At 44.5% G+C, this 21,138-nt stretch overlaps 1 protein-coding gene across 1 annotated transcript; it reads left to right on the top strand.

Moving 5' to 3' along the window:
• Nucleotides 1-339: 339 nt before the first annotated feature.
• casc3 (casc3 exon junction complex subunit) lies at nucleotides 340-20,473 on the top strand (the record flags this gene model as incomplete). Its single annotated transcript, XM_084072454.1, has 12 exons — nucleotides 340-567; nucleotides 4,248-4,275; nucleotides 4,509-4,564; nucleotides 6,272-6,493; nucleotides 7,808-7,956; nucleotides 9,046-9,222; nucleotides 10,201-11,279; nucleotides 12,406-12,579; nucleotides 15,387-15,515; nucleotides 16,160-16,326; nucleotides 17,291-17,510; nucleotides 18,790-20,473. The coding sequence occupies 11 exons, from the start codon at nucleotides 340-342 to the stop codon at nucleotides 17,450-17,452; spliced, it is 2,571 nt and encodes an 856-aa protein (XP_083928580.1). The 3' UTR covers nucleotides 17,453-17,510; nucleotides 18,790-20,473.
• Nucleotides 20,474-21,138: the final 665 nt, after the last annotated feature.

The following is a 21,138-nucleotide window of genomic DNA, read 5'->3' as shown; positions in this document are numbered from 1 at the left end:
TGTCAATTTGGGGGTCCTTGAGACAAAAAAAGGTTGAAAACCACTGTATTAAAGTATTTATTTAATCTACATATTTTCTTATCTGATCTCTTATTATCTAACATATACTCGGTAAGAATGTTGTATACATATATTAATGGAAATTCATATTAATTTAGTTCCTACTTTCTATTACATTATTTGACATTACAATTAAATCAAATAATGTAATGTTCAATAATCAAGGATGTTCTGACGCGCAGCGCGACGCACGCAGCCGGAAAGTGCGTCACAAGAAATTCACCCACAATTCCTCGCCGCGGTTCCGCTTTCCAACATTCCGACTCTGTGTAAGATAAGATGGCGGACCGGCGGCGACGACGGAGGCGCGCGTCCCAGGACAGCGAGGAGGACGACGAGTCCGGTTCGGGTTCGGAGAGCGGGAGGTCGGGCTCGCCGGCGTCCAACAGCAAGCCGCCCAAGGCCCGGGAGAGAGAGGCGGCCGAGCCGGCGGAGGTCGCGGTGACGACGACGACGACCCGGCCGCCGCCGCCGCCGCCGGCGAAGACCGACGCGGAGTCCGAGTGTGTGAGTGTTTGTCCCGGATGCTAGTTGCTAGCTGTTAGCGAACACCAAAAACGCTCGCCCCGAAACACGGTCGCCCCCGGTGCAAATCCGGTGGTATTCACCTGACATTCTTAACTCTGCCGAAACCCGAACCTTATTCTCCTAATCGTAACCACAGGAAAACTGTGCCAAAATCTAACCTTATTGCTAAACTTAACCTCAGTAAAACTATGCCTAAATATAACTGTAGTTTTAAAGCTTATCCTCGGTAAATCAATTGTAAGAATAAAATGACCGGCAGTCCGCGAAAAGAATGGGGGGTGAGCGTGTTTTGGGGCGAGTCTTCTGGTTACCATGCTAGCTGCTAGCCAACACAACACCGCTGAAACGCTCGCGCACAGTCGCACCAAACGAGATCCGGGCGGCTTTTTCTGTGGAGAATTCTAGAAAGAAGCGCCGTTATTATTCTGCAAAGTCCCCGTTTAGTTGTGAAACGGGCTCAACAAGGAGGGGTTACGGAAGTGTTTTGGAAGATGCATATCGATGTTGTAGTTAAGTTTTATGTTATCTAGGCCAGTGGATCTCAGGGACTCTGGGGTTCCTGTGTAGGGGGATGTTGACCCTTACAAGTATGTAACTCTGGCAGTATACAAATGGAACCAAATGGACCCATTGGTTCCATTTGTATACTGTCAGAGTTCAGGGTGGTGGTGGTCCTTAAAATGTAAAAAGTTTGAGAAGCAACTGATGTAGGCCACGCTGTGTCTACATCCCCATCATGTGAGAGAGAGAGAGAGAGAGAGAGTCCGCCACGTCCAGCACGTTTGTCATAGATCACACGGACGGTTAGATCAACAGCTACACCAACAACAACCAACCGACAAAAACACACACACCGTCCGGTAGTACGTGTACGACGTACGGTGCCCAGAGAACCCACCTAAAACGTATTGTGTGATGATATTGTTTACTTGAAACGCTGCATGCATTCACTGCAGGGATCTATAGCCTTGGATCAAGACTGGTCATATAGGACAGTCGTGTATCAAGGCTTGCACGGAGCTATAGCCTTGGATAAAGACTATCGTGGATGTATTTGATAGATTTTTTTGTTGACATTTGCATGATACGAAAGTAAAAGTCAGACTCGATTAAAGTACATCCATGATGATGGTCTTGCTCCAAGGCTAATAGCAGGGATCTGGACCTGCCTGTAAATAAACCTGCGCGTCTCACCGCTTGCGAGGGACATAAAACACTAATGTTAGTTGATTTATTGTTTTTTTTGTATTGAAACGTTTATTCTCTTTAGCCGTTGCAACATCTTTTTCGCATGATCTGGGTTGTTAGTGTACCGGTAGCTACGTGCACGTTAAGCTGTGGACAGTTATTCCTTAACATGCACAAACACCCACAACTTGAACGTGATATAAGGTGGTTTCCGTTGATGACGGGTTTGTATTAATGTCTGTTTAGAGGACTGCTGTAGTTTGTTATAGTTGAATAAATGAAAAAGAAAACAACTGGTATGATTTTGTGCGCAGTGCTGCTGATGGCCGCACCCTTTACCGACGGTTACGAAAGTCTTCAGTTTTCGACTGAAAAAAAAAAAAAAGCAGTGGCATGTTTTTATGAACCTCGAGTTATTAGTGCTGGTGTTTAGGTCTCGGAGAAGCTGATGGACTGTCACGCAATATTAACCCAACTGCTAACAGGGCTTGAATAATAGTGTAGTTGCTTAGCAACTGTGGATTCTTGAACATTCTCCCTAGCCCAGGAGGAATTGGGGAAACTGTTTTATTTATGGTGATTTCAGTAACCCAGTTCTAATTCTTTTTTTTGGGAGACAACAATGCTTTGGCGACTGTATTGTTTTTGTGTACTTAAAACGGTCTCATTACATCACCACACTGCTATCTTGAAAACCACACAATGGCTGTTGTGTAAGCAGACATGACCCAATGTCTACAGTCTGTTTGTTGCTGCATTGTTATACAGTCAGGGGGTCTTCAACACTTTTCAACCCAAGGACCCCTTAGCTGAGAGAGAGATGAAGCAGGGACCCCCCCCCCCCCCACTACATATTGTATATAATTCTGTTGCAGTTCAAACTTTTTCATAGATGGCTTCAGACTTTTTTTTGACAGCACTATCATCAGTGTATGTTGGATTCATGCTAATGTGTATTTTCAGACATGTAACCACTTAAAACGTCAACACTTGGTAAACTTGACCGTTGGCTCTGTACTTGGTCTGCTCTTTTTCCCCCTCTACACCAAACCTCTTTGCCAAAAATAGCCGATCTACAAGTTAACACCGCGTTGCGCTGCAACACGTTGTGATCTTGTAAATCGGCTATTTTCTGGTTTAAGTGGCCTCACAAAGATTTGGCCTGCCCCCTGTAGTAACTCTTGAGGACCCCCCTAGGCGTCCCGGACCCCTTGTTGAAACCCCTGTTCTACAGACAGACATGACTTTTCATCAGCTTGTGACTTCGCCATTCACCCACCTTGAATCATCATGAGTTTGTGGAAGGCAGCCGTTGATCTGTGTGTTATGTGGTTGTAAACTGAAGATTAGTCACAATGAAGTTCATTATCTATATATTAAGGTCGTCTATGGTTGCACGTTTGTAGGAAGTTTTGTGTTACATGAGGCCATACATTTGACCTTCTGCATTTGTTGCATGCCTTGGGGCGTAACACAATCACCCACATGTCTGGTCTGGTGTGAATAATTTGTCTGTACAATATTTGTGCAGAGTATATTACTGTTCTTTCAGTTGTGAGGTGTTTGCCTTGTTAGTGTGAATGGGATTAGTCCGCCATCATGTCTTGATCGTGTGCTCCCTGACACCGGTGTTGAGCGATGAATTATTTTAACCCATTAAGACCTGTGGCCGATTCTAAAAATGTTTTCTAAATCCTAACAGTTTTTTGAAAAAAAATATAAAAAATATTTTTTCACGATTTTTCAAAAAAAGCAGATCTACAAGCTCATAGTGCGGCACTCAGTGCCGCGCTATGAGCTTGTATATCTGCTATTTTTGTATAGCCAAAGAAATCTTAAAATGACACGGATGCGTCCCCGGTCTTAATGGATTAAATGATTATTTCACCGTTCCAGATATATGGAGGTGCAGAACAAGCATACCAGATTAAAGTAATATTTCTGGTTGATTTGCTGATGGAAAATGAAAGCAGTCCAAGCAGCAGCCATTTGTGTTGTCTTCGTTGCAAGCAGCATCTACTAACTATTAATTGAATGTACTTAAAGTGTATTCGCCATGTTACTGTGTTCATTTAAAATATGACTCCGTATTGGCAGATACTCTGTATTAAATCACTCAAAGAACTAGTAGCAGCTATTTCTCAAAACTAAGCTATAGCTGGGGTGTGCCTAAAGTTTAGGCCCTAAACTATTGACTGTGATGTTTTTTTCATGCTCTAACGTTCATCTCGCGCGATATCGATATATAAAGTTTATAAACGTGCCCACGAAATACCAGGAAGATCGAACTGGAAACTTAAGCTCCCAGACAGATGCTCTGCCTCCTGAGCCCAAGGAGTGAACAAATCAATCATACGTTTATGTATCATATTTTAAGATATGGAGCTAAAGCGCATGTTTCTGTGATGAGAATAGTAGCTCCCTGATCAGGGGTGAGGTAGTAATGCCTGCTTGTTTTTCCCCCTCTGCAGGAGAGTGAAGATGGAGGAGTTGGAGAAGGTAAGCTTCATATCAACATTAAAAACAGCTGCACCAAAGGACTTGCTTATTACATTAAATGGCACCTTTACTTGCTAGTATTTCCCTCAACACAAAATCGCCCAAAATAAGGCTAAGAAATGGTGACATCACTTTTTAAAGCATTTTCTAAGACAGTCATGTTTCAAAGTAAGTTGATTAATGATGATTAGAGCTGGCTTCACTACAGTGATGAATGTCTTGTGTCTTTGCAGCCGTTCTGTCTGATTATGACAGCGCTGACCCCGAAGAGAACGCTTCACATTCAGAGGTAATCTTTTATTGTTTGTCCATTCGTCTGTCTGTTTGCTGTCACTCTGCCTCCCACCTTCTGTCTGTTCCTTCTCCCTCCCATCAATACTTGTCTCTGGACTGTCTATAGACTATACTATAATATTCGTTAGTCAAACCTATATTTGAATATTAACCCATTGAGACCTGAGGCGATTCTTAAAAATGTTTTCTAAATCCTAACAGTTTTTTGAAAAAAATCCCCAAAAATCGTTCTCAAGATTTTTCAAAAATAGCAGATCTACAAGCTCATAGCGCGGCACTCGGTGCCACTCGGTGCCGCGCTATGAACTTGTATATCTGCTATTTTTGAATAGCCAAAGACATCTAAAGTGACACAGATGCGTTCCAGGTATCAATGGGTAGACAAAATGTTTAAATGTGGAAATGAATACGATATTTGTTTAAATTAAAATAAACCTCTGCCTCAGCGAGTTCTCACATGGCACTAGACCCCTGTCACCTTGCACGGCAGCTGGCCTCGCAAGATCACAGAGACAGCCGCATAAACACTTCCAAGTTGTTATGCCCCTCCCTTGCTGTCCGCTGAATGCACGCAGCGCGGGAGTCACAACAACACTGGTGTGATTTTATTCAAATTGATCATGTAGATGCAGCTGAACCGGCTTGGTAGTGATGGCAGACGAGTTCACACCCAGATTTGACTGAAGGAGTGATCTGAAAACCCGGTTTGGAATTGTCCCTCAGCGTAAAGCTGTCACCATGAGGTGACTGCCCATGGCTACGTCCCACTCCAGACAACGGAGTGCGAGAAGGGTTAAATGCTTTAAACCTGCCGTCCCTGAAAATGTTCAAATAATTCAGAAAATTACAAAATGTAAAAAAAAAAAGTACACCTACAAGCTCATAACGCATCACAATACGACGTGTGAGCTTGTAGATTGGCTAGTTTGTATTTGCCGTGTGGCAACGTACATAGGATAATAAGTGGTTAGACCCTGATAAAATCAGCTTCTGCCTTGTGAAAAGTGCCTCGTGCAACCACGCTTCTCTTTTTTTTGTAATAACTTAAAACAACTTAGTTTCAGAGTATATAGGGAGTCAAATAGCATAGTAACTACATAAACCTATAGTTAGGAAATGACTGGTGGTTGTTGCCACTGCAGCCTGTGTGCGTATTGTGTATTGTACGGTTCCTAAAATGTGATTCTTCCTGTTTAAAGAACTTCCGTTATATCCATTTAATTTCCACTTTGTGATGTTCTCTTCCTGTCGACCCATTCAAACCTGAACGCGTCTGTAATTTTTTGTATTTCTTTGGGCTATTCAAAAATGGCAGAACCTCATAGCAGCTACCGCATAACCGCGGCAGCAGCTTGCAGATCTGCTATTCTTCTGAAAAATCGTGGAGAATCTTGGGTCTTTGAATATATGGGATATTCTGGGGATTCTACAAATGTCTTCTAAATCTAAATCCTAACAGTTTTTTTGAAAAAAAGCTATGTTGCTATAATATCAGTGGTTCTCAAAAATATATATATGTATTTGGCCGCGGACCCCATCCAAAATATTTTGTCCCAGGGACCCCCAGAAGTACAAATATTCGCTTTAAAAAAAAATATATATATTCAAAGATTTGCACAAATCTTCACGATGTTTAAAAAACAGCAGATCTACAAGTTCATAGCGCGGCACACTGATGTTAACTCTGCACTCTAAATCCCAGGGAGGAGAGGAGGAAGAGGAGGGGGAGCACTACAGCGACGAGGAGGCTCCAGCAGCAGCCAGTGAGGCACCCAAACCAGCAGCGGCTGAAGAGCCCACAGCGGAGGCAGAGGAGGCGGAGGATCAGGGAGAGGTGGAGGAAGAGGAGGAGCCGGAGAAAGGGGTCGGCGGCAAGGAGGTGAAGGAAAACCTATCCGGAGAGAGACAGAGTGGAGACGGACAGGTAGGGATGGAGGTATGAATGAATAAATGAACCATGGATGGATGAGTGGGTGAAGGGGTAAGATGTGTGATGTTGGGCAGGTTATGATGAAGTAAGGCCGTTATTGATCACCGAGGGGAAAGTCGGGTGTCGTAGTAGCGAGGTATGAAACATAGGATAGGGGCGGCCATAGCTGAGTGGTTAGTGAGCCCGCCTAGGGTGCCAGAGGCCCTGGTTGCCCCAGGTTCGATTCCAGGCCAGGCCAGCATATGTGTCGATGAAATTAATTTTGTCCCTGAGCAAGACTCTTAACCCCTAATTGCTCACAGGTTCTCATTGGAAACAAGACCGCAAGGACTTTCATGAACGACCTGTTAAAAGGAATTATCCTTATATGTATAGGAAAGAGTAGAGAGATGAGATAAGATAATGTGTATCATTTTGAAATAAATTTGGAGTCTGACCCTAGCCATCATATGTATGTGTGTGTGTGTGTGTGTGTGTGTGTGTGTATAATGACTAGTATTAAAATTATTTTGTCTTTCTTATGTGCAATGTAGTTGTATTTAAGTTCATTAAGTAAAACTAAATGCATTGAATTTTTTTTTTAAATATGCTTTTCAGGATTCCAATTAAAGAATAGCATGGGTTAAAAAATGACAGAATGGCGAAGTAAGGCATTAATCTACGAAAAAAGTTAAAATATGGAAATAAGAGGTGTCCGACAGTATAAGCAATGTGGCCCTCTGGAGTGAGTGTGGAAATATAGTGGCCCTCTCCATCATCAAAGTTGCATCACCCCTGGTTTAGGGATGGATCAGACGTAAGATGTCTCCCTGTCATCCAGGAGTCTACTGACTGACTGTGTAGGGCAGTGGTTCTCAAACGTTTTCATGTCAAGGACCCCCAAATTGACACTTATTAGCCCGCAGACCCCCATTTGAAAAGATAAGCCAGGGACCCCCATAAGAGAAGATGTGTACGGCTCTAGCAGTGATTCTCAATCATTGTAATTTAAGGACCCCCCCCCAGTTTGACATGCATTAGGCTGCGGACCCCCATTTAATGGCATTTCTGTCTCTGGGACCCCAATTCATATTGTAAAATCAATGTTAATTGAACTCTGAGAGTGTACAAATGGATTTGTACACTCTCAGAGTTACAGACCCACAAGGGTCCATTTGGTTCCTATAAATCATTTAGCTGGGGACCCCCTGGTATCTCCTCAAGTACCCCTGGGGGTCCCCGGACCCCACTTTGAGAACCAATGGTGTAGGGATAGATCAGAAGTTTAAAAAATAAAAGTGGTCTTTTCTCTGCCTCCCTCTCAACCAGGAGTCTACAGATGACCCGGAGAACAAGTCGGGAGGGAAGGTGGGCCTGAAGTTGGATGACGACGAGGACCGGAAGAATCCAGCCTACATCCCCAGGAAGGGTCTGTTCTTTGAACATGATGTCAGAGGTCACGCCCAGGAGGAGGAGAGGTAGGATGGAGTCGCTCTCTAAATGTTTTTGCTCGACTAGAGAATGGAGACAATTAGAGGAAAAAAAAGCATTGCAGTGACATCCTTCATATCGTTTCTGTCGAGCTTGTAGATCTGCTACTTTTGCTATATTTGAATTTGAAGGGTAACCGTTTTGAGACGATATTAGGGTGGTGACAAAATGAGTTTCCAAAGCAGCCAGTGGGAGCGTAGGTTTGTTTGTGGCCGGTCTTGTCGCTGTTTGCCACTGTTCTAGCAGCTATCTTGCATTTAGAATTCCCCTGGAGCCCCAAGAGTTAAAAACCTTAAATCCCTACCAGAGGTTATCAAATTTGCAATTGAGGTAGTTCAAAATCACATCAGCATTGGATCACTTTGATATCTGATCTGTGATCTATCTCAGCAAACATTACATCAATAAGAAAATATCTTTTAACACCCAATATCCAAATTTGATCCACTCGTATAGGGATTAAAGGTTTTTAACTCTTGGGCCTGGACGAAGAGATCGTGAGCAGAGATCTCTGATCTTCTGGCAATGGAGGACTACTTTGGAGCCAGACCAATTTATCAGCCAGACCGATTGATCATTAATTGACCTTTTTGACAACATTGGTATCTGCAATGATGCAGCCGATATGTCCCAATTATCAGCCTCTTTCGTCCCTATTTTGGGCATGTTAAAATATTTTCAGAAATGTTCATATACAGCCGATCTACCATCTCACTGTGAGCTTGTAGATCTATGTTTACATTTTCCATTTTTGAAAAATAAAACCAGTCAAATAACATTTTTCAAATTGATAAGAATCTTTTCATTTTTTTGGTACACACTTAAGCTTATTTAAAAATGTACTACTTATTACCACTCAGCACACTTGTATTATAACCTTGTTACATACGTTATCCTTATGTTTTGTTTAGTTTTGTTTCTTTTACATATGTTGGTCATGGTTGGCACAGTCTGGCAGAGCTTGCCACACCAACATTTCACTGTACGTCCTCGTATGAACATTTGACGAATGAAACTTGTTGACACTCTTCCATTCTCTCTGCTTCTTTCTCTCTGCCTTTCATTCGCTCAATCAGACCTAAAGGTCGTAACAGGAAGCTGTGGAAGGACGAGGGTCGCTGGGAACACGACCGGTTCAGAGAGGAGGAACAGGCTCCTAAGAGCCGGGACGAGCTGATCTCCATATATGGATATGACATCCGCAACAACGGAGGGGGGCCAGGAGACCGAGCCTACAGACAGCGCAGGCCCAGGTGAACATTACTGAACGTTACCGCAGTGCTTCTCAAGCTGGGGTCCTTGAGGGGCTTCCAGGGGGTCCCCAGCAAAATGGTTGATAGTTGGGAACCAAATGGACCCTTACGGACTCTTACAACTCTTGACGGTGTACAAATAGACCCATAATTTGGTTCCATTCGAGAGTTATGGGAGTCTGTGGCCCAATAATCTGAGTTCCCAGAAGTTTTCGCCAGCTCTGGCGAGGAACTTCTGGGCCACAGCCCTGGTATTTGTGGGCGGGATGTACGTCACGCTCTGAATCTGAGCGGACACGCCTCTTACCGGTCTGAGAGCTGTGCAACTCGTCTAAAAAGTCCGACGAGAGGCAAACAGCAGTACACAACAATGGCGGCCGAAATTTCTCAAGGGGAAATTGCTTCCCGTCGATTCTATTTAGATGCATCACCCACTGCATGTGGATCCCGCCCCCTTTTCTTCATTGGCTGTTGATTTGAATCACAACGCAGTGGCCGCGCCCCTGCTGTCCAAGCTCCGACGCTAACCCTCCCAGACTAGTGGCCCAATGCATACCAGACTAGTTTTTGAGAACCACTTCATTACTGAACCCTACTGAATGCTAGGGCTGTCACCAGTGTTTCTGTGAGAGAAACAAGCAACCAGGTTTAGGAAAACCACTATGGGCCACATGAGCACTTTAACATATACATTAGCTATTTGAAAATAGCAGATCTACAAGCTCACAACGCATCGCGATGCAACGCGTTATGAACTTGTAGATCTGCTATTTTCAAATAAAATCTTGCGGGGAAATTATAATAAGCAGATCTGGCAACCCTGGCTGTCACCATCGCTTAAGTTGAGAGTTAATTGTCGCACGATTAATGATTTTAATTGAGTTTTTGACAGATATGACGAATAACTTGAATATAGAAAGTCCAGACTGTACATACTTATTGCCTTGTGAGTGACCGTTACTCTGTCTCTGTCCTCAGAAACGGTACGTCTCCCGGCAGAGACAAGCGCTGGCGGGACGGAGGGGAGCGACCCGTGCGCTCCTGGCACAGTGGAGGAGGAGGAGGAGGTTCGACTCGAGGAGGCCCCACCCCCCCGCCTCCCTCTCTGCACCCTTCTTCCTCTTCAGTCCCTCCCTCCTCCGCCGCCTCCTCCTCTCAGCGGGCCCACAACAACAACTCCCTCAACAGACCGCCTCCCTCCCACCACGCCCCCCCACCGCCGCGCAGACCCCCTCCGCACCAGAACCACCACCAGGGGGGCCACCTCTCCTCCTCCCAGCAGCAGCAGCTCCACCAGTACAGGAACAACGACTCCAACAACGCTCCCCATCACCACCACCACCAACATCCAATCAGAGAGAGGCAGGGCCCCAACAAGACCCAGCCCCAAGAGCCCGCCCACCACCACCACGCCCACCGGCAAGGTTTCTCGTCGGCCGACGGAGAACGAGGCGGCGTCAACCGAGGTGGGAGGGGAGGCGGCGGGAGGGGCGGTCCCTCCGTGGTTGTGGAGGAGAATAGCGGAAACCGAGGTGACGCCGAGGAGCAGGAGGAGGCGCTGGGCGTGACGACGACGACGGCGTCGCAGCCGGGCGGGTACCAGTCCACGTCGTCGCCGCGGCGGCATCATCATCACCACGAACGAGGAAGCGGTTCCTCGCCCGACCCCGCCCCTCAGACGTCATCGTCGGCGACCGCGAACAACCGGGAGACGTCTCCTCCCGCCGAGCGGCCCGTGGAGAGGAAGTCGTACTCTCTGGCCAGGAGGACTCGCTCGAGGCCCGCCGACATGGGCAGCAAACAGACGTCCGTGGACGAGACGACGACGTCGACGACGACGACTGCGCTCGGAAACGTACCCGCGTCCTTGTCGTCCTCGTCGTCCTCGTCCTCCGGCGGGGTGACGGCGGCGGCGGCGGCCGGGGGGAAGGGCTGGACGGCGGTGGACGGGGGAGGCGGGGGTCTGACCGGGATGGACCAGGAGATGGCCCGCTTGAGTCTGGCCGGACAGACCTGGACTCAGAGTCCGCCGTCCTACCTGAGATCAGAGCTGAGGGGTGAGAGAAACGTCATTTTGTTAGGACTGCAAATTCTATCGTCGCTGTCGGGCATAGACCTCTTATCTCCGTATTCTAACTTTTTGTGTTTTTTCCTAAATTAACGCCCTGCTTACTTGATCCATACTCACAAAGCCATCAAAAGTAGCAGATCCTCAAGCTCGAAACGCTGTGCGAAGCGACGCGTTTTGAGCTTGTAGATCTGCTTCTTTTGCTACTTTGGAATTTGAATCCTAAAAAGTAATGGTTTTGGATATGGTTTCCACCCTATAGACGATATTCTTGGCAATTTTTCTATTGAATAATATCTTTTTTGATTAGCCGAATTCAACAAAAAAAAACAGTTTGTGTACAAGCTCACAATGTGCCGCAATCTTGATGCATTGTGAGCTTGTATATGGGATACATTTTCAGCACGACATCACGGCATCGTCTCAACCCACTCCACCAATGATTCGCCATGCAACTTCTTGCAACATGCAACTACTTGCAACCATTGTCCCTTAAGACCTGAAGCCGATTCTACCAATGTTTTCTAAATCCCAACAGTATTCTGAAAAAAACGTATGTTTCTATATCAGTGGTGCTCAAATGTTTTCATGTCAAGGACCCCCAAAATTATATTTATTTGGCCGCGGACCCCATCTCAAAATATGTTGTTCCGGGGACCCCCCAGAAGCAAAGATGTGAGATAAAAATGTTACTCTTTAAAAGAATATAAATATATTAATTTGCACATTTCCTCGATTTTTTTCAAAAATAGCAGATCTACAAGCTCGTAGCGCGGCATTCGGCGCCGCGCTATGAGCCTGTAGATCTGCTATTTTTGAATAGCCAAAGTGTAAAATGCTTTTTTAGCTCAAATCAAAAAGTGACACAGATGCGTTCCAGGTCTTAATGGGTTAAAGCAGTTGCAAGGAGTTGCATCGGTGCGGTTGACCCCGAAACTGTTTTGTTGCAAAGAGTTGTGACTAGTTGCATTGGTGCGGTTTGGCCTCGTCTTTGTTAGTCTCTCCCTCTCTTGCTCACAGTCTTGCTTGATGTCTGTCTTTATTGGTTGTATTTCTGTCTGTGAGTGTTGGTCTCCTCTCTCTCTCTAACCTCCATCCTCTCCTCTCTGCTCCAGGACTCCCCCCTAACCCCCCCATACACATGACCAGTCCTCAGTTCCCCGCCATGGAGGAGTTGGGTGTGGGATCCAACAGAGCCAAGCGGTACTCCTCCCAGCGCCAGAGACCTGTACCTGACCCTGCTCCACCCCTCCACCTAGGGGTGATGGAGGGACACTACTATGAACCTAGTAAGAACCACCGCTGACTGTACTGCTAATGTATTATTAAGGTAGAACTAATATGCTACTACTTGAGGCCTTTTCATTTTCCACCCGACAGAGATGATATCATGGTTACCTTTCAGGATTAAAATTCAAAATTAGCAGCTCTAAAAGCTCAGAACGCGTCGCTTCGCACCTCGTTTCGAGCTTGCAGATCTGCTACTTTTGATGATTTTGTGTGTGACGCTGTGTAGTAAGTAGGGCGTTATAATATACAAAAAAAACTTTTAGAATGTGGAGATCAGAGGTTTCTGTCCCGACAGCAACAATATGCAATATCAGCAATGAAGCATTTACAAGTTATCCTCATCAGGCATCTGTTATGGTTGTGTAGTCGTGTACATCCCAGTAGTACATGGGTGCCGGTGCCCCCGTGTCATCATGCCCACAAGCAGCCAGTATGTCAGTGCAGAGAACGGCTGTGGAAATGGACACAGCTGAGGACGGCCATCCCTTACCAGAGTGAGGGCACAGACATCACATTAAAATCTTATGTATAGTGTTGGCGGGGGAAAAAATATAACCTACTGTCAGGTGGTCTCGCAAAGCCAGACCAATCAGAAATCTCTGCCGACCGACACACCTGGGGAAATCTAAATTCGACGAATGGTAACCATTGGTAACAAGCAGGAGAGGAAGGACATGCTGCACATCCCCAAAACCCTAAGCTAGACAGGTGCTGAGCGAAGGCCAGTACACAATAGAAAAATATACACTTGCACACTGTAGTAGGGCTCCAATGTCTTCATCAGACTCAACCATTAGTAACAAACCTACCCCCACTGCTTTGGAAAACCAATTCTGACCCCCATCCCATATGAAGGACCTCCAGAAAAGGATTTGCATTGGTTCTTCTTAGATTTCCGAATTGTTTGCACCCAGTTTTAGCCCATTTGTTGAATGTAGCCAGAAGTATCCATCCGTAGGTGAAATATCTCTTGATCGTCTGGCTATGCAAGAGCCAAAAGCAAGTGGTTCATGGCCACGGTAAATCATGTGAACACATTTTGATGTCTAGTCGGGTGTTATAATAAATCTGTATGGGAATGAAATAAACCTGGCTCAGTTTAAAGACATTAAGACCTGAAGCCGATTCTAAAAATGTCTTTTAAATCCTAACAGTTTTATGAAAAACCTATGTTTCTATGTCAGTGGTTCTCTATCTTTTTCATGTCAAGGACCCCCAAAATGATATGTATTTGGCCGCGGAACCCCCCCCATCTCAAAATACGTTGTTCCAGGGATCCCCAAGAAGTAAAGATTTGACTTAGAAAAAAGTATATATTCAAAGATGTGCGCACTTTTTCAAGATTTTTCAAAAATGGCAGATCTACAAGTTCATAGCGCGGCACTCAGTGCCGCGCTATGAGCTTGTATATCTGCCATTTTTAAATAGCCAAATTGTAAACTAATGCTTTTTTTTTTAGCTCAAATCAAAAAGTGACACAGATGCGTTCCAGGTCTTAATGGGTTAAAGACATTATGCACCGTCGTTGCACGGCCACGTTCAATATCAAGAATTGACAGTGCAGAATTTAACGTGACCCGTTATGAAATGGCCTTAACTCATTCACTGCCAGAATTATTTCTGGCCGCGTTTGCCCACTGCCAAGATCTTTCATTGAAAAAAAAAGGACTCAGGAGCCGAGATACAGCATTTTTAAGTTTTAAGTTAACAAGCAAGTGGATAGGAGTCTAGATCTTCGAAAAATCATATCTCCTTGGTCTTTGGGTGAAATATGTATATATATTTTTTTAAAAGAGATATATATATATATATATATATATATATATATATATATATATATATATATATATATATATATATATATATATATATATATATATATATATATATATATATATATATATATACACACAGGGGTGCGCACCCAAAATAAAAAATGCGCACCACATCAGGCGACGCGAGGCGCTTTTGCGCACCAACAGCTGGGACAGGAATTTCCAAGCTTTTATTTTTTAGCAAAAATAAAAAATAAAAGCCTGGAGATCGAGGCTAGGAATTTACTTCCTGAAGCCACACTCACACAATCACTCTAAAGCACCCGTCGGCCCCATGTACAGCCATTATAGGCACAGGGGTAGAGATATGACTCGCGTCGCCTCGCCTCGCATTGCCTCAGCGGCTGTTAGAGGCACTCGTCACCGATGATGAACGCACCGTAATGGTGCAAAATATGCCGTGAACGTCCCAATCTGGCGGATAAAATCAGCGCAGCAGCACAGGGCACCAACCTTGGGGGCTTTATCTAACAGCGTGAGAAAAAAAAAACGGCGAAAATCGGCGGAATTTAGAAGCAGAGCATCCTTTTTTTCTCGCCCCCCCCCCCCCGTTGACAAAACTGTCCGGTGGGCACCGTGCTGAACCCCCCCCCCCCCCCCCCCCCGTTGACAAAACTGTCCGGGCTGAACCCCCCCCCGTTGACAAAACGGGACGGGCGCCATGCGCACCAAGTCACATGTCCAGGTGCTCTTCTGCGTACCAGACCTAAAAAGTTATGTGCACCCCTGTATATATATATATATATATATATATATATATTTTTTTTTTTTTTAAGTCCTTTTAGGCGTTCTAGGCAGGCATGGCTTAGGGACAGAAGTCGTTTTGGTCGTTCTAGGCAGGGAATGAGTTAATACTACCAATACCTGGTGGTGGGACGGCATTTATTTAACCCTGCAGGTTGTTGCTGGTAATAACGGGAGTCAAGAGAAATACTGGTCGTTTTATTGTGACTTCTCCTTCCTTTTTTTAGTGTCGTACCAGGGACCAATCTACACTCATGGGGAGAGCCCAGCACCCATGCCACCCCAGGGCATGCCGCCCCAAGGCATGCCACCCCAAGGCATGCTGGTCCAGCCTGAGATGCACATCCCCCACCCCGGTTAGTGAAGCTGTGTGTGTGTGTGTGTGCGTGCATGTGTGCCAGACATTTGATGTTTGTTAGATTGATGTTTATTGGAGGCATTTAACCCTTTAAGACCTGAAGCCGATTCTACATGTCTCCTAAATCCCAACAGTTTTCTTGAAAAACCTATGTTTCTATATCGGTGGTGCTCAAACTTTTTCATGTCAAGGACCCCCCAAAATGATATGTATTTGGCCGCGGACCCCCGTCAAAATATCTTGTTCCAGGGACCCCCCAGAAGCAAAGATTTGAGTTACAAATGTTCGCTTTAAAAATATATATATTCAAAGATTTGCACACATTTTCACGATTTTTCAAAAATGGCAGATCTACCAGCTCGTAGCGCGGCACTCGGTGCCGCGCTATGAGCTTGTATATCTGCTATTTTTGAATAGCCCAAAGTGTAAAATAATGCTTTTTAGCACAAATCTAAAAATGACACAGTTCCAGGTCTTAATGGGTTAAGGCAGCGTTTGAATCTGATCTCAGGTCATTGTTGTCTGCACTTTTTGACCACTTCCTCAATAGAATGGTCCTAAAAAGGTACTCGAATGAGGGATTAAATTGAATGTAATTCCTATTGTTTGAAAGCTCTCTCTCGCTCCCTCTTTCCCGTCTAGCTCTCCATCCCCACCAATCGGGCGGTCCGATGGGTAACCCCGGCCTCTATGGTGCCCCGCCAGTTTCCCTGTCGCCGGCGCAACCCCAGCAGCTGTTGGCTCCGCCTTTCTACCCGCCGCCAGGGGTCATGACCTTCCCCTATCCAACCATGTACCCTAATCCACAGGTAGGACCACACAGCACCACACACGCTTACATAATCATGTTTCACCTCTGTTTTCTGGACTGGTTGGTAGGCGTCAGAGCTCTGGTAGAGCAACTACACGGGCATCAACACATGGTGACTGTACTGTGCCTATAAGCAAGAACACATTCGGGCAGTCTGCCTTCTCAGTAAAGGGGGTAAACCTTTGGAACTCTTTGCCTACGGTTCTAAAACTAGAGACGTATGGTAATGTGTTTAACAGAGGACTCAAATTATGGCTGAAATCAAATCAACTGAGCTCACATGTATCGTTACTGATTGGTTATCTGAATGATTGTCTTTTCTTTTGTTTAGTTAATGTATTGGGTCTGATATTGATTTTGATGTTAATTATTAGTACATGTGTGTGTATATGTCACAGGTAGATTGGCATTCCAGGTAGAATGGAAGTGGAGCGCTTGTTTTTAGGCTCGGTGCGGGGCTGCACATACATACCAGCTTCAGTGGCGCACTTTGATAATCATTAGACTCCCCATCCACTACCAGTGGAAGTCTGGGTTTGACTGCCGCTTGGGACATTACTTTTTCAAACAACCGCGGACTACTTTTTTTCGCCGATAAAGTATAGTTTTGGACGGAGGCGTATATATATATGTCTGTCTGTCTGTCTGTCTGTCTGTATTTTTGTACCTGATTGGGTTTTAGATTGGTGTTACTGTATTTTAGAAAAGCTTCCTGTGGACAGGTGTTGAAAATTTACTGTAAACAAAGCATCTGGTTCCGTCCAATGTAATCGTGATGTCCATATCAAATAAATAAACATAAACAGTAGTCACATAGTTCTGTTAATAGGACCTTTGCTCACAACACGTCTACAGCGTATTTGCTCCTATAAAGATATGCCCAAAATAGGGGGCGCCATGTTGAAAGTGGCAATGAATGAATATCTGAATTTGGGACAAACCTTTTTTTTTTTTCGTTCCAGTTGCAGGCCCAGTTGCAGGCCCAGTCTCAGGTGTACGGCGGGGTAACGTACTATGACACAGTGCAGCAGCAAGCCCAGCCCAAACCCTCGCCCCCCCGACGCTCCTCTCAACCCGTCTCGGTCAAGCCCCCTCCTCCAGAGGTCCCCTTCGCCTCCGAGTGACCCCACGACCCCCCTGCAACCCCGCAGTCTCTACCACACCCACCCAAAGGCCACACAGGTGAGTTTACTACACCACAGCTTGACTGAGTGTTCAAAAATGTTAGCATACTAACACAATGGTTCTCAACCTGTGGGTCGGGTCCCCACATGATTGTTGGGGGTCCCCAGATGATTTGCTTAATGTGCAACATTGTTTTCTCATTAAACGGTAAACAAACCAAAATACAGTATAAGTGTATACAGGGTGTCTGTACATTTCTAAAGTGTCAATTTAAGGACTGTTAAGACCTGTTATAATACCTCTAAAATGAAAAGAATTGAATAATGATAAGGTCAAATATCACCTAAGAAATGGGCATTAAAAAATAGCCGATCTACAAGCTCACAACGCCTTGCATTGTGAGCTGTGGGCTATTTTCACTATTTACTGTATCTGTGAAACTGAGTCAAACTACATTTAATGCCTCAACTCCTACAATAAAAGTGCTTGTCAGGGTGGGGTGTCCGCAGTTCCAATATGATTATTTTTTTTGGGTGGTCACGGCCCGAAAAGTTTGGGAACCCTTGTTCTAATGGATCTAATAGTTGGTGTTAGTAGTTATTATTTAATCTCCAGCTCTTGTTTATACTTTTCATTTGTTAGATATTTATAAAGTGGTCAAACTAGCAATAGAATATGTTTATAATAATAAGGGTTATTAATAAAATAAGATGATAAAAGTTTAGAAGCATCTTCCATGAACATGAGTGGTCTCAGTAATGTCATAAAAGCAAAGTTTAAAGCCTCAAACTGTGATTTCTTCAACCGGTTGGCTGTATGTAGAACCGCAGCAAGGTTTAGAATGATAATACCTAAACCATTGGTTCTCAAAGTGGGGTCCGGGGACCCCATGGGGTACTTGGGGAGGTTCCAGGCGGTCCCCAGAAAAATGTGATAATATAGCATCACAATCATTTTAACCACTTTAACCTTTTATACTTTGGCTATTCAAAAATAGCAGATATACAAGCTTATAGCGCGGCACCGAGTGCCGCACTATAAGCTTGTAGATCTGCTATTTTTGAAAAATCGTGAACATTTGTGCAAATCTTTGAATATATATTTTTTTAAAGCGAACATTTGTGTTCTCAAATCTTTGCTTCTGGGGGTCGCTGGAACAACATGTTTTGAGATGGGGCTCTGCGGCCAAATACGTATCATTTTGGGGGTCCTTGACATGAAAAAGTTTGAGAACCACTGACCTAAACATCATTACATTTTCAGTCATGAGATTTTATTTAGCTTTATTCCATGCAAGTAAAAGTTTTTTTTTTTTCTTCTGTGTCTCTCTCTCTAGGTGTGGGGTTGGGGGGTTGGTGAGGAGCAGGTGTCCGTAGCAACCAACATCAGTATGTGAACGGAGTGATGGATGGAGGGAGGGATGACGGGGGTGTAGGGGAAGGGAGGGGTCGATACTTGGCTGGTGCTTCACTTCTCGTTCTATTTCTCTTCATGTTCTCCTGTGTCGGCCCCGATGGCAGCCAGTAGTTGAGGTTTGACTGCTGTGGACTGAGGGCCAATGTCTTTCTCCGTCGCACGATGGTGTTGCGCGCGCCACGAACAGTTGAGAATAGCAGGACCTCCCAAGCGCACAACGCGGCGTAGATGTGACGTGTCGTGAGCTTCCTAGCTTAGGCTATTTCTGGTGGTGTGGGGGGGGGGGGGGGGGGGCGCAACATCATCGTGCGACGAAGCATGAAATTGGGCTTTAAACGTCCGCCGTGCAAAGAGGCTTTGAAGGTGGAACTAGTGTCAGTCAGTCTGAGCTCAAGCATATCGCCGTTCGTTTAGTTGTCAACGTGAAGTTGATTCTTCATTTTTGCTTTTATTACTCAACAAAAACAATCTTTTTTTTCCTTTCCGCAATATTTTCTGAATGGAAGAAGGATCTACCTTGAAAACATTTTGAAGCAATATAGTCGGTAACCGTGCTGTGTATACTATACGCCCGTTACAGTGGTGGTTCCGTTTTTGCATTGGGTTGGCTCGTTTTGTACAAGGTTCTTTTTCTCCACTCGTCGTGACTTCAGGTGACGAGTAAAAGTTGAGTAATTAAGACAACCAAATACATAAGTGAATAAATAGAATAAAATGGCAAGTAATTAAGCGTCAGTCGTTGGCTGATGACGGGTGTTCATATTTTTATATTTTATTATCCCTCTCCATCGCTTCCTTCACTGGATTTGACTTTTTCGTTTGGCCAGTGTGTCATTTAGTGAAACTGGCCCTCTTCATCTTGGGGGGTAAATGCTTTTTATAAATGGTTTAGTTTTCCGAGCCGTTTTCCCACCAGAAGAATGTTCCCAAAGGTTAGGACCCCCACGCAAATGCCGTGGGCCCCTCAGCAGTGTTGAACCGACCTTGTCGGAGGAGTGTTTAAGATGATGCAGCACTGTATGGGTTTTTAAGGGAAAAAGGGTACAAATCCTAATCATTTTTCCACAAGTCTTTTCCGTAACACCCACCACAATCCTAGGAAGCATAGGTGTTTAATTAAAAGTAGTGTGCTTGCACCTTTTTTCAGTTGTAGTTGAATATATTTTTGTTTTTTTTATATGAAAACATTAAATGTTGCATTTGCTTGATGTCAGAAATTTCAGCTTTCAGCCTTTTCTAAATGCTGCCGCTGTTTTGCATCCTCTTTAATTAATACGGGGACTACAAACGGTGACACAGTTGTATAACCAGAGGTGCTGCTGTGTGGAGAGGAGATGGATAAATGTTGCTGTACATAGATGTCTAAATGTGTATATAGATGCTTGAAAAGAGGATGACAGAGCAAAAAAAAAAGAAGAATATTGTAAAACTACTACTAGCTCTACAAAGCCAGCTAGCTAACTCTTTACGGTCACCTTAAATAAAATGTGTCGGCAGGGACCTCCAGTGTTTAGTTTTGAATAGTCTATTAATGGACTTATGAATCACTGAATATTATTAAACATTGAATGAGAAACAAAGAAGCCCTCTGGCTTTTGAAATGATTGGTATTTTTTTTTGTTTTAATTGTTTTGATTTGCTTGTTTCTTTCTCGCATATATACTGTATACAGTATATGTGTGTTAATCCCGGAATGTCTCTTTAGTTTTTTTTTTGTAATTGGGAGGAGTGTTGAAGTGGCCTCTGCTGATCAACTGTAGTTTTTACCTATTTTTTACCTTACCTTACTTAACCACTTAAAGCCATGTACTTCGTCGTACAACAAAAGTGATTATCGCAAATCTACGTGTTCATTACAAATCGTGACCTAAATCGTGTTGCGAGCTAGTAGATTTATAGACGTTTTCTTTTTTTTGGCCCCAAAGTAGTGATGCCAGGGTTGGCGTGGTTAACAAACCTTCATAAGGCATTTCTTTCTGTCATCTTCAACTCTTTGAGATTTTCCTCCAGACCCCCCACCCACACACACACACACACACACCCAAGTCAAGTTCCCTACTAGTGGTAGGGTTTCCAGGTTGTAATTGAAGATGATAAAGGCACCAAATTGTCATTTGTCTCTGTAGAAGCACACGGCATTAATTCCTAGGAAAGATGTATTCCTGATTTTTATTTCATACCAACCCTGACCCCCTCAACACATAAAATCCAGGACAAGCTACAGTGAAAAGCGAGAGCCACTGACTGTACTGTACTGTACTGAATGCTC

This window comes from Gymnoscopelus microlampas (assembly GCF_963454915.1).
Source record: "Gymnoscopelus microlampas genome assembly, chromosome: 11".
NCBI lineage: Eukaryota > Metazoa > Chordata > Actinopteri > Myctophiformes > Myctophidae > Gymnoscopelus > Gymnoscopelus microlampas.
Note: the sequence above shows the minus strand (reverse complement) of the source record. Positions and strands in the feature narration are given on the sequence as shown.